A 13,473-nucleotide genomic window follows, 5' to 3' on the forward strand; every position below is an offset into this window, starting at 1 on the left:
CCGTCGTTCCTGGACCAAATGGCCTGAAATTTGGCACAAGGGTACAGTGGGCCAATACCCAGACCCGTTTTTCTCATTTTTTTGATAGATACCTTTACAATGATTTTAGGGATGTTTTAAGGTCATTTTCTGGCCCGGCTGTATATTCATGTCTCCCGTGCCCAGGTATTACGTCCAGATGACTTGAAAGTTGGTATGATACTGCGTGAGATACTTATTAAAAGGACCCCGGTATTATTTTTGGCCAAACGTCACTTCAAAATCATTTAAAAGCCAATTTGGCGGGTATCTACGCATATTTTCACCGAGCTCGCGTTTCGCGCGTGTAACCATATATGGTCACGTTTGCACGTGCGTCCGTTGCACCATATATGGTTATGGACGTTTCCGCGCGTGACGTATGCTGTTTACATGCAGCTGTGCATTGTTGCTAATTGAATTTAGAAGGGAACCAATATGCGCCCGACACTTAGCGGAAGCGATGACCTGATTGGTCAGCTCGGGTATAGCCAATGAGGAAGGGTTTTTCAACTTAGCGGCTGGGAGTACATATATGTCGCCGGGAAGAAGTCCGTTAAAAGTAAGTGAAAAATTGTACTGTTTATCTTAAAATTGGCAACAATACACAAACGCAGTAACAAATTTGGGTAACTTGTCGTCGTTATTGTGTAGTTTTTGTTTGATTTACCCACGTTTAGAGTGTCTGGATAAGCGATACCGTAGCGTCAGAATGCCGCGGTAAGTGGGAGCGCATGCATGGAATATTGTTGCGCTTTGCAGTGACTGATGAGGCAGTACTAGTATTGTATCATCAAGCTTTATTGACACGACAAAAAGTACAGTCAATTTTGTATGGCCAACTTTAAACTGCAACGAAAAAAGAAAGAATACAGAGTATATCTTACAATTCTACTAATTAAACATTATGATATGATTCTACTAATTATCGGTGAAAAGTGTACAGTAGTTCTCTTCCATAGTAACGTTATATGATAGTACAGATTTTCAAGGGCAAATCTACCAGTACAAACGTTACACTATGTTGTGAATTGTCCATTCAGGTTGGTTGTACAAGAATATATGTAATCAGGTGTGGCTTTTTTTCTAATCAACAAACAAAAAGGATCTTCCTTTTACTCTGGGTGGCAGTACATGAAATTACACAAAGGAAATACTAATTATTGTATTCTATTCTTTTTTCCACTGGAGGAAGAGGATACACCACCAGGACTGTTGTGCAGACAGGTGTGGTTGTGCCTTGATAGAGGGTGTCAATTTGACAGTGCTAAATTCATTATTGGTCGGGTGCTCGAACTCAACTAATTCCACGAAGTCTGGCCTGTCAGAGAACACAATAGTCAACTGGCTACAAAGTTGGCATCAACAGACACCAAGGAGAGGATAGCAAAGTCACGTACAAGAAGTGTTACTGTGACAGAACACCAGCTTTATGTATGATTAGGCTATTTGGGACAATATTGTAACTATTAAACTAAGTGACAATTAGAGATATTATTATACCAACCATGAGTTCAAACATTGTATTTCATGACAGACATGAATAAGTTTTTATGACTTTTCAGACACCACGTCATGGTATATGCTGTGTAATTTAGTAATGCACTGTACTACAAACAGTTAATCAGAATAATTAGATAATCATAAACTGATTAGTTTATGTGGAAAATAAATGGGACGTTAAGTTTATAACAGACGTATAATAACTGCAATTGCTGCATCCTTTTTTCAGACAAAAAGCATGCAAAACATTTAGATATGCAAAACAGACTCCGTGCAAACATACAGTCGCTAATTAGCTTTGTTCATCAATATAATGTATTAGCTGAGTAACTCTAAGTATAAAAACAGAATGCGATCCTTTTTGTCTGAATACAATGTGCATACATTTATATGTATTTGTAATGATAATGTAATTGCAGTGCAGCCATGATATCCAATCGGATTTTTTTTTAAATTGCACTTCGCTAAAAACGGCTAATAAGCATATCTTGGTAAAGAGTTAAAAGTGTAGTGCAGTTTGTTTGGAGAGGTCTGCTTGTATGAAGATTAGTTATGCTTGTGACAACCTTGAATAAGTGCAGTAATTTCCCTTGCCTTGTGTAAATAAGCAGGAAAACTTTAATCATAACCACGCTATTGTCTGCTGTGGGTACGTAATACCAACGTTTAGGGTCGCATAAAGTGTTGCATCTGTAGAAAATTTCCGTTTGTGACATAATTTTTTTTTTTCTTGAAGTAAAACGGTGCTTGCTTTGTTAATGTGTGAAACATTAGCATGCTGTGTGCGTGTTGTAATAAAGAAATAAAAGTTTGATTACGGCACAGTACTCACATTGGATTTTTCAAGTTCAATTTTGGAAAAGTCCATTTTTGCATAAAGGGGAGAGCGGAGTGAAAATAGCTGAATTTGCTCCTAAGCAAATACCGGCCTTTCTAGTTTTGTTTTGTTTTCGCAAGTGTTTAAAATGGCTGTTAAATGTAAATTCTCTGCATATTAATTCGTTCAAAAACTGAAGAGATGACCCTAACCTGTATGCTAATGAAAATATACGCAGACAACTCAAGAAGCTTTATGATATTCGGTATTTGGGTAGGTGGGCAAAAACAAAGCGTATGTTGATTGCGGACCTTTCGGTGGCTTGCTGTACTGCAGCAAAAATTCCGGTTCCTTATTCCGTTCTCTGGAGATGCCCCTTCATGGTAGATGCCTCTTAATGAATAAATGGTATATCTTTGGGCCCACTAGCAGTTTTTAAGGAACCGCGTTGTATTTGAAACTTTGAAAGTGAATATTTTCTTTCGTCATAGGAATTTCAAACATGTGACCGATGTAGCTGAGAAAGAGGGCAACATAGATAGATACCATATGTGCCAATAGATTCAATGCAAAAATTTGTGTTATTACATTTGACATCCATGGTTACTAAAGCTTCACTTAGTGGTGCGTACCTAAAGCCCGGACTTGGAATTGGACCTAAAAATGTTTAGGTCCAAGTCCAAAGAAAACCTAAATGTCCGGACTTGAGAGTCCGGACTTGCAAAAAGCTATCTGTCACAGTGTCACTTATATTCCTTTTTCTTGTTCTAAACCATCTAAAACCTTCCATAGACAGTGAAATTTGTACTGGAAAAAGCCAAAAATATTTTGTGTTTACACTGGCTGTATATAAGTTGCATGTATTTTTCACATTGCATTTCAGTTCATGCTAACATGCAATTTTATATGCACCATCCTCCCTCCCCCTAAAAAAAGAAAACTTTCTTGTGCACATAATATGCAATGATGGGTTCAGGTCCGGACTTATAAGTCCGGACCTGAACCTGAACTGCTGAACTTGAATCCGGACCTGAACCTGAATACGAGTTTAGGTACGCACCACTAGCTTCACTTGTATCCAACATGCGCTTTTCTAAAAGTTAAATACGATTCGAATGATATATTTCGTAATAGTTTTATCTTATGACGACATATTTACAGTGTATACAAAGAACACCTACAGGATGGCTGCAGGGCCCTGCAGACTGGAGACCTGGACAAGGCAGAACAAAGTTTTGCAGCTGCGCTCAAGTCTGTTCATGTCAAAGGTGAGTCTTTGGTTCAAAGAATTTTAAAGTAAATGCTTGTAAATAGTCCGTGATCCTAAATGATTCTTTTCGACACACCTAACTATGTTCACCGCAGTGAGTTCCACAGTGCCGCCCCAGAGAAAGAAAAGGCTCATCTTCTGTATTCCAGTTTAGTCTTGGGCAACTGAAGACCACCTTGTGCCCTGAGGCGGGTATTGTGTGTGTGAACATGTGATAGCTGTGTGAACATTGCAGTGATGTAGGGAGGGGTCAAACCGTTCAGGGCCTTGTAGACGAGAGTAGCTTTGTCCTTTTTGTGCAGTTCAGCTACTGGGAGCCATTCTAGTGGGTCTAGAAGGCCTGAAGTAGAGTTACTTAACAATGCACACAGCAGATATAAAATCACTACGAAGAAGTAAAAACATACAAATGATGATGTGTAACTTACAGGTCAACACATGGAAGAAGTAGAGACCCTGTACATGTTAGGCAGAGTCTATCTCAAAAGAGGAATCCAGTCAAAGGACGGAGGCGACTTCACCAAGGCTGCAGCACTCTGTAATGCGGCACTGGTAAGATCGAGTAGAGAAGATATTGAGGAAGCAATCAAGGAAATAACTCATGCATTTGTTAAGGAAGTCCTAAAGATCGAACAGAAGGTAGACAGTGATGATACAGAGAAACACAAATTGATGTTGAAGGCGGATAGGGGCTATGTACAAAAAGAGATCACAAGAATTGAACAAGAAGCTTATAGCCTTGATGATGAGGACCCAAAGATAAAAGATGTCGAGATGAAGAGGGTGGAAGCAATCAAAGCATTGTGTCAGACAATAGTTCATCAGCGTAAAGTGTTCATAGCTGGCCTTGTAGATGAATGCATGGGGGTAATGCGCCCCCCTCCCTGTAAGTACGCCATGATAGGTTTGGGTTCACAAGCTACAGGATTGGTTACACCCTACTCTGATCTGGAGTTTGCCATTTTAATAGATAAGGAAACTGAGGAAAATGTTAGTTATTTCCGTAACCTCACACATTATCTGCATCTGAAGGTGATAAATTTAGGTGAGACCATCCTCCCTGCCATGGCGATACGCCCTATTCACGTATGACGCAATCTAGCACCAAAACGAGGCGTGGAACGCACGAACAACATCGGGACAATATGGCGGCGTACCACTGTTGTGTGCCATCCTGTGTTAGCGATTCGCGCTACGATATCGGTAAAAAACTCACATTTCACCGTATCCCTCATGACAAGCAACAGCGCAGAGAATGGATTGTAAAGATCCGCAGAGATGTCGGAAAGAATTTCAAGGTATTTTCGCATTATTTCGTAATGTTGTGGTTGGTGTAACGTTACATGCATGTTGGGGTGGGGGAGGGGCAGGGGCGTTAACTGGGTGTGACAGTTTCTAAGCTATTATCTTTTGTGGACAAGTTCTCGCCGCACAAATCTCAGACTTTTTTCTCAGAATATGCTCCGAGTTGTCTCCTATTTGTAAATCCTGAGTTTCAAGTCGATCCAAGCATCCAAAGTGACATTTTCTTTGTTTGGACCTTTGTTTACTTGCGTATTTTCTAGCGAATATCCATAAAGGCCCCGCAAAATATCGCTCGCACAGTCTTGTCGGTGTTTAAAGATCAGCCACTGCCCGTGAATACTCAAGAAAATGTCCCTGTATGTCTGCGAAGTTTCCTTACTGTATAAGCATTTCATGTTCCTTTCTTAGCAAACTTTCCGCCGTCAATATCGGCATTTTCAATTGAATTTTGAGACTCGTGCAGTGCGGACTTGTGCCTATTAAAATGTAAGGCGTTATATTTCTCGCACAAATCTCAGACACACCAGCTTATTTGAAGTTGTGATTACATTCAGTACATGTAGTATATCACATTTGATACCTTACAAAATTCGGTTAACTAGCAACAAATAAGATACATGTATATAGTATTACATAATATATATATTATACACTAAAGCTAATCCAATGAAGTGGTCTTTATAAATATACCCTTCAAGCAGATGTTTAATTGGAAGAGACTTTTGATTTGAGTATCTTTGTCTAAGATGGTCTCATAATAAATTATCTACTTTATTGACTAATGGTCTGAGCTAGGACCTGAGTTTTCTGTACCGGTACCCACCCCTAGTCTGAGCTATTGATGTGTAATCAAACAGTAAATATATATACAGATAGTGAACAGAAATCTGAATATGGTAATATTTGTATATTACAATATATTCTGAATGATCACAACCAATATACAACATGTTCTTCAATCAATTCTAGATATCTTCTGCAACCCGTGTGTGCTCCGAACATTTCCATGAGAAAGACTTTCTCAGAACACTGTCCGGTCTAACACGGCTCAGGCCAGGAGTCATACCATCAGTATTCCAGTGGACAAAAACGACTACTGAGAGGCCCGCGCCAAAGAAGCGTTCCAATGAGTAAGACTTTATCATATTTGTGTACTGACCTACATTGCTCATATCTATGTTGCAATAATAAAGTTTATTTACGCATACATCCAGTCATTGTTATCCACTGACATGTAAAAATATGTCAAATTTAAAAAAACTCAGAATTATGCAATACATTATGGAATGTTGATAGTTTTGCAGGTTTTCATCTCCATAGCTCATAGAATTTTCTGTTTTGTATTTCAGTGTTGCTCCAGACCCATGTGTAGGCTGTGATGAAGGAGTGGCAGCTGATGGTCCAGTACACACTACACCGGCACCATCAGCTGACCATGACTATTCCTCCACCCCTGTTCCTGCAGAGAGTCAGCTGGCAGCTGCCCAGGCAGAGATTGCCAGACTGCAGGAAAAGGTTAGACAACTGGAGCAGGAAAAGTTTTTCCTTGATAGATTTTCTTCTGACCCCCAAGCAATTAGTTTTTACACTGGCTTTAATAATTATCAAACATTAGTTAGCGTTTTCACATCTTTAGAACCTTCAGCTAATAACATGATCAGGTGGACTCAGATGCAGAGACATTCATCTAATATGAACAATGTTAGAATGTCATCTTTTAATGATTCAAGTCTTCCTCTTATTGACCAGTTTTTCATGTTTTTGTGCCGTGTGAGGCAGGGTCTTGCAGAGAATGATTTAGCTGTTAGGTTTGGTGTGTCCCAGTCTTCTGTTAGTAGGTTGTTAATCACCTGGGCAAATTATTTGTACTTCATGTTGGGCAGTTTGGCAATTTGGCCTTCTCGGAGTGTTGTTGATAAGAATATGCCAGAATGTTTCCGTAAGACCTACCCAAAGACAAGAGTTATACTTGACTGTACAGAGCTAAAGGTGCAGACTCCAAGTTCTAAGGTACTTAATTCTGAAACATATTCACAGTACAAAAGCCACACAACATTTAAGGGTTTAATCGGAATTACACCATGTGGGGTCCTGTCCTTTGTCAGCACACTGTATACTGGATGTATATCAGATAAAGAAATCACAGCTAGATCAGGAATAGTTGACCTTATTGAGCCTAATGATTCTGTTATGGCTGATAAGGGGTTTCTGATACAGGACCTACTGGACAATAAACAAGCAATGTTAGTGATCCCCCCATTCCTTGGCAAGAAAGGAAAGTTCTCTGCCACTGAAGTTAGTCAGACCCATGAGATAGCTAGGTTGAGAATACATGTGGAGAGGGCCATCAGGCGGGTAAAGGAATACCACATTTTTGATGGAGTAGTCCCACTTTCACTTGCTCCGTCAATCAACCAGATTTGGACTACTTGTTCGATTCTGACAAATTTCAGGGGACCCTTATTCTAATAAGGGAAGTTGATAGATGAAGCAAGTGAAAATGGGACTCCTCCATCAAAAATGTGGTTTATTTGTTTGCATCGCACTAAAAAGTATAAAGATGAAATGAAGACCAAAAATTCATAATACATTTTTTTGTACCAGTTATTCTACTCAATATTAACATTTGATGCTACTTTCTGCCCCTCACATTTTTTTGGAGTTCTTCATGTATTCTCCTGAAGTGGGTCACCAAATTGTGTTAGAAATTCCTGAGACAAAGGCATGATTAAAACAAATTTGACAACATCTATTACTAAGTATTAGAAAAGCCCCTATTATATTGTTCTTGGCACTGTAACATTCAAGACTACAAAATGCTTGTTTATCGTCCAGTAGGTCTTGTATCAGAAAAGAATATGTTATATACAATTGTTTGTGCTCAATAGTGCTTAGAAACCATTTAAATGTATGAAGCTTGGAGTCTATATCTCAAAGCATTAATAATCTTTTCGAGGGCACCAAATTTTCTTAACTTCTGGCGCAATTTTCGCATGGAAAGACGTGTGCTCTCAATATTACTCTTGTCTTTGGGTTAATTTTTGTCTGAGGGCACCAAATTTTCTCAACTTCTGGTGCATTTTACATGGAAACATGTGTATATGACATATATGACCGTGTTGTATTCTGTATATCCCACCCTCATAAACATAAATTTGAATCTATAGTTCTTCATGTATGTTTTTATCCTGTTGTAGACTCTGGCATAGTCTTATCAACAACACTCCTATTGTAACTAACTTATCTTATATTTCTATGAATACCAAAGTTGTATGGTATGATTAAATATATATGTCTTAAGACCAAATCATTATTTGTAAAACAATACATATTGAACAGAATCAAATAGATACAGCAGATTTTATGAATCCTGACATTACATTTATTCACAATGGCATTTTATATATGACCAGATGTGGTTTGCAAATGATCATGTTGTACCAACAAACTGAAATGTCTCCAACCTTGTAACATTGTAAGGTAGTCTGAGGCAATATTTTTCCTAATCCATTAGTTGAATACTGTGTACTCATGTAATGAAGGTGTTACGTTGGGAAACTATGTACAAGATGCTTTCAACAAATCTACCATTCTTTAGTTGTCCAAATAAACTAGCCTAAATACCAACTGGTAATGATTTATTACCGTAACCACATGTTTTCTAAATGGTGTTTTACTTCTTGCTGTTTCAGATACATTATACTATTGTTACTTGAAAAAAGATAGAAGATAAGTGTTATCATATTATATATTGTATATTGTAGAATGTATTTCATATGATGGGTATTTTTTTTATATTTTATAATCTGCATCTGAGTCCACCTTTTTACAAATATGCCTGCAAGTTTGTACAGAATAAAGTCTCTAGTTGATATTTGATTTGCACAAAAAACATATTTCTTGTGTAATTATATATTATTAAGCAATGTTTTGTAACATCAACCTGTCTTTATATGTCTTAAGAAGTGAGAAAAATTGAACCTGTACAGACCAGGATTCATTAGCCATTGTTGATATCATATTCTTATTGGCATTGAGCATGGGCCAGCAGCCGCCACTTATTAAGCTTTATTGCCTGATAACTGTACATACATGTTTCTAAGAGCATAAATATACAATGAAAGGCAATAAATTCATTTAGTCATTAAGAAATCTTGAGCTTGGTGTCATCTCTGAATGTCAACTTCATGACTACATGTACAAATTGAAAGCTATTTAGGCAGTTATGGAGGAGGAGCGGTGCTGTTAGTTTGAAGTGTAGGGCCGACTATCATTTGGAAGGCATTGAAAATACTGTAATATTAACAACATATGCTTTTTTGAAATGGTAGATAATGACTTCATATAGATTATATACATGACAACCTTATTTACATATTCAATTAGAGAAGGTCACAAACTCATTCAGTAAATGGTAGGAATCATATTTGTGACATGCTACTAATACATAGAAGTGAGCATTGCAAGTTATATATTGCAAATTAGATAGATTACATTTCCATAGTTTAAAACATATTTTTCTCTTTCTGAAGGGATATATCTTATCTAAGTCATCTTCAGAATTTTGTTAACTTCAGATTTTGATTGACATGTTAGTTTTTGCACATCTGTGGCAGATGGAACAGGAAGAAGAAACTATCTAGGGCAGTTTTCATAGAGCACCACAGATCTTCGTTAAATGCAATGCGCTCCAAATGATAGTCGTCCCTACACTTCACCAGAAAGTCGCACCACTTCTCCCCTGTCAGGCCCATCTGCCCCATCACCTGGTAGTAGTAACTGTGGGTGGATTTTAGTTTGTAGGTGCCATTGTTTTGCTTCTTTAAGTAGGGGCATGAATAGAATGAGTCTTTGTCAGGGCACTTTATTTCTAATAGGCCATGAGGGGTTTCAGAATTTGGGTCATACACTTTCCTATCAGGTGATGCTCCCAGGTGTGGGGCAGATGGGTTGATCACAAACCCAGACAGGTAGACATTGTTGCCAGTGACTTCAGAATACAATTTGGCAGCTTCTGGCTCATGCTCAATGCCAAATTTCATGGCAGATGTCTGTATGCCCTTACTAGTCAGTAATCTTAGTGCAAGGCTGTCATGATCCCCTTGTCTAGAACACACCTGTTTAAATACTGAAGAAGTTATCCTGTTTTTCCTCACATCATGCCACAGTTTGCTGTGACTCTGTTCCCTGGTGTTAAGCTCTACTTCCAGAGCTTGTTCCTCTGTAACATGCAAACCTAGGAACATTTCTTGCTCTGCCTGTCTTAGCACATATGAGAATGTGGACTCTAATGGGGGTAGTGCAAATGTGGGAAATGTGGGGTGACTTGGATGTTTAATAATGTCACCATCCTTTAGTTCCAGCCTCTGCTGGTAGGATATGGGAGAGCCAAGGGGTACAGGACCAAACTTAGTGCTCACAGTTGGCATGTTTTGGGACTGCGGTAGAACCTTTGTGATTTGTGCATTGGATTTGATTGATTGTAACTGCTCCAGAAGGGATGCTGTGAAAGGTGCCCAAGGTATAGGTGTTGGTACTGGGCAGTATACCTTGGGCACGAGACCCTCAGACACCCGTCTCCTCTTGGTGGGCTGCTGCACAGGCTTTACTTTACTGATGTTTAGCGAATCAACTGGTTTGGGTGTCAGCCCCTCAGTCCTGGATGGTACATGCCAGGTCTGTGGTAGGGAGGTTTTACTATGCACCGCCGGCACAGACTGCAGCCCCAGCTTTTGGAAATGGCACACCATGTACAACAGGCCTATGATGTGGCTGCAGTGGCCATTTCCGGCCTTGCATTCGCATTGGGATGAATGAATGATCTCTGCATCTGTCAGACTTACCTGTAAATAAAAACATCAATTAAGTAATATATAAGATACCATCCTACATTTTATTCACAAATTACACCAATCTGTTCTAACAGTGTCTGAGTTAACTACATAATCGACTGTAAATTACAACACAACATAAAGATATATTACAGGCTTACAGATTGTTCACAAACAAATCACAATAGCCTTTTCCAACAAAGTGTAAGAAACATTTCCAGTCACACACATTTCTAAAAAAGTCTATAATCAAATTTTTATTGTCTACTAATTTGTCAAAACAAACTTGTCTACTATTGATTCATTGAAATAACAGTGATCTTTACCTGTTAAAACACTTTTAAGAGGCATACCGTACCTGAAAAAACTCAAACATGGAAATGTGTGGTAAATGACAACAAGAAAATTGTGTGAACAATAAAAACAAAACCATTTGCTTGACTTTCCCAACAAGCCAAAATTCAACCAACAACCCAACTTTTTGGGAGTGATCATTTCTACAAACCATCAGCTTGTAGGGTGGGTTATTCTTTCTCATAGAGGGGTACGCCTTTGCTCGGATTTTGCACCCGTCATCCCCTTCTTGCTGAACTTGAACTATCATTCAAAAATGTCAATGAGTTATATTTTTGCAACTACCTTAAAAATTTACATGTAATTTCTACAGATAAAAGTTTGTTTAAATGTCAGCATAGATACTGGTACAAAATAGACATAGTGCATAGATAAAAAGGAATCTTTAATAATCATCATGGCATTAGTATAATGTAGTATAAACAATGTGTACTAGTATTTCATAATATTACAATAATTTGAATAAGGGTATTCATTCAATCAATATTATTACATGTATTGAATAGAACTGCTGATAATCAGTTAGATATACATGTATTTAGATAGTGATTACTGAACATATCAATGGGTGTCTGTCACCAATATGACTATGGACGGTGATGTAATATTATAACTGGAGAAGACGAGCGTAAGGCGGAGCTACTAGAACTAGTATCGGCACCCCGTCGGCCCCCAAGCACTTCCAGCGCCGCAGCGCCCAGCAGCAAAAACTTGGCCACGCCCCCAGCCGCCTTATGTTACCGCCACGGTAACAAGAAGCGTCACGTCACCATTACGGTAACCAAAGCCGGCAGGGGGTGTGGCAAGTTATGTCAGGCTTGTGTAATGCTGTTTGGGTGCCGACAGGGGGCGCTGATCCAGTACACCAGTAGTAGTAATGTATGCCGCGCGCGCTAGTCTTCGGGCAAAGTAATGATACAAAACAGACAACATAAAACCACGTACCTTCAACGTCGTGCACATAGCCTTCAATAAAATTTGAATACCCCTTCTTCTGTTGTGACAGTGGAATTTTCGCCGACTTTTTTGCCCATGCGTCGACGCTATCAAACGTCAAGGGCGGTATATTGCCTAGGTACTTGGTCCACTGTGTTACGGAACACGAGGACGCCATTTTGTTTTTCTTGCGTTCCAAGCCTCGTTTTCGTGTAAACATGGCCGCGGCGTGAATAGCGTGTATTAAGTCTCTTAATGATTTCTACTCAGACGACCCACTGGACAGCTGGTTCTATGACTCAGTAACACCGCGCGGTTTTGCGTTCGATGGAGCCATGCCTCATGCATGCAAGACTCCCTTGGGCAGGGGTAGAAACAGTACAGGAACAAGCGAACTCATCCGCACACCAAGCAATATGACCAACGTTCTGAAAGAAGACCTTACTCTCCATCTAAAGAAAGGCTACCATCTCGCTATCATACTGGCAAATGTGTCTTTTATCACAGGAGACCAGGGATTGGTAGATGAGTACAGGTCGTTATGGGCTCAGCAACTTCAAAACAATAATAGGAGTTTTTCTCGAGTCATGGCAAACAATTTACTGGGTGAAAATATATCGACTTTTCAAACTCAGGCTCTCACAGCCGAACTGCGGAATGTTAAGACAGAAATATATCGGTTTTCAAGCCTTGCAGTGTCCTTTTTGGCACTACTTCATAACATACAACCGACTACAATCTGGGAAACTATCCAGGAGCTAAGAAACAGTGGAGTCATCGATAGTGAGAACTTACACCACCTGATGGTGCTAGTCAGTATATCAGCAGAACTGAGGCTGCGGACATACATGAGCAATCGTGGTCAGGTAGAAAACATGTCAGTCTTATGGTCAATGTCGACCGTTACGGGTATTGAAGAGAAATTGCAGAAAGTGTTTTACATCTCAAATCCAAAACAACTCATGAGATATTACTATACAGAAAGACCCCTGAAGCACTTTTTATCACAGTTGACCGACGCTCAGTCGCTAAAAGAACCACTAATCTTCTTTGACAATTCTTCAGAGCTGAAAGCAAAGGTGTATAAAAGTCTTTGTGACTTTGAAAATCTCAAGAAATGCTCAGAACAAACGCTACACAATTATTTATCGAAATATGGTGAAAACACTGCACACAGGGATGTTGCAGCCTCACTTGACGACTTGGCTTTTGCATTGATGACCCTTGGTGATCACAAAAAGGCTGTACGCTATTATGAACAGTCACTACAGATGATGAGGAGTACCTATTGTAAGGGCACCGCACATCCTGACATCGCCAGCTCACTTAACAACTTGGGTAACGCCTGGAGTAACCTTGGTGATCACAGAAAGGCGATCAGCTATTATGAACAGTCCCTACAGATGAAGCGGAGTATCTATGGGGAGGACACTGCACAT

At 39.3% G+C, this 13,473-nt stretch overlaps 2 protein-coding genes across 3 annotated transcripts; one reads left to right on the plus strand and one right to left on the minus strand.

The window, feature by feature from the left end:
* Nucleotides 1-4,678: 4,678 nt before the first annotated feature.
* LOC118407904 lies at nt 4,679-7,487 on the plus strand. The gene is made up of 3 exons (XM_035808476.1): nt 4,679-4,906; nt 5,883-6,043; nt 6,263-7,487. Exons 1-3 carry the CDS (start codon nt 4,697-4,699, stop codon nt 7,380-7,382), a joined length of 1,491 nt encoding a protein of 496 aa, XP_035664369.1. The 5' UTR covers nt 4,679-4,696; the 3' UTR covers nt 7,383-7,487.
* A 1,974-nt stretch (nt 7,488-9,461) lies between these two features.
* Nucleotides 9,462-12,281, minus strand: LOC118407905. Of its 2 annotated transcripts, none has more exons than XM_035808477.1 (2): nt 11,250-12,281; nt 9,462-10,756 (listed from the first exon to the last, which is right to left on the minus strand). In XM_035808477.1, the coding sequence occupies exons 1-2, from the start codon at nt 11,346-11,348 to the stop codon at nt 9,506-9,508; spliced, it is 1,350 nt and encodes a 449-aa protein (XP_035664370.1). In that variant the 5' UTR covers nt 11,349-12,281; the 3' UTR covers nt 9,462-9,505. The 2 variants fall into 2 exon arrangements, with proteins under 2 accessions (XP_035664370.1, XP_035664371.1); XM_035808478.1 differs by having other exon boundaries at nt 11,071-12,281.
* Nucleotides 12,282-13,473: the final 1,192 nt, after the last annotated feature.

The sequence above is a fragment of the Branchiostoma floridae genome, unplaced genomic scaffold (assembly GCF_000003815.2).
Source record: "Branchiostoma floridae strain S238N-H82 unplaced genomic scaffold, Bfl_VNyyK Sc7u5tJ_1499, whole genome shotgun sequence".
Classification (NCBI taxonomy): domain Eukaryota; kingdom Metazoa; phylum Chordata; class Leptocardii; order Amphioxiformes; family Branchiostomatidae; genus Branchiostoma; species Branchiostoma floridae.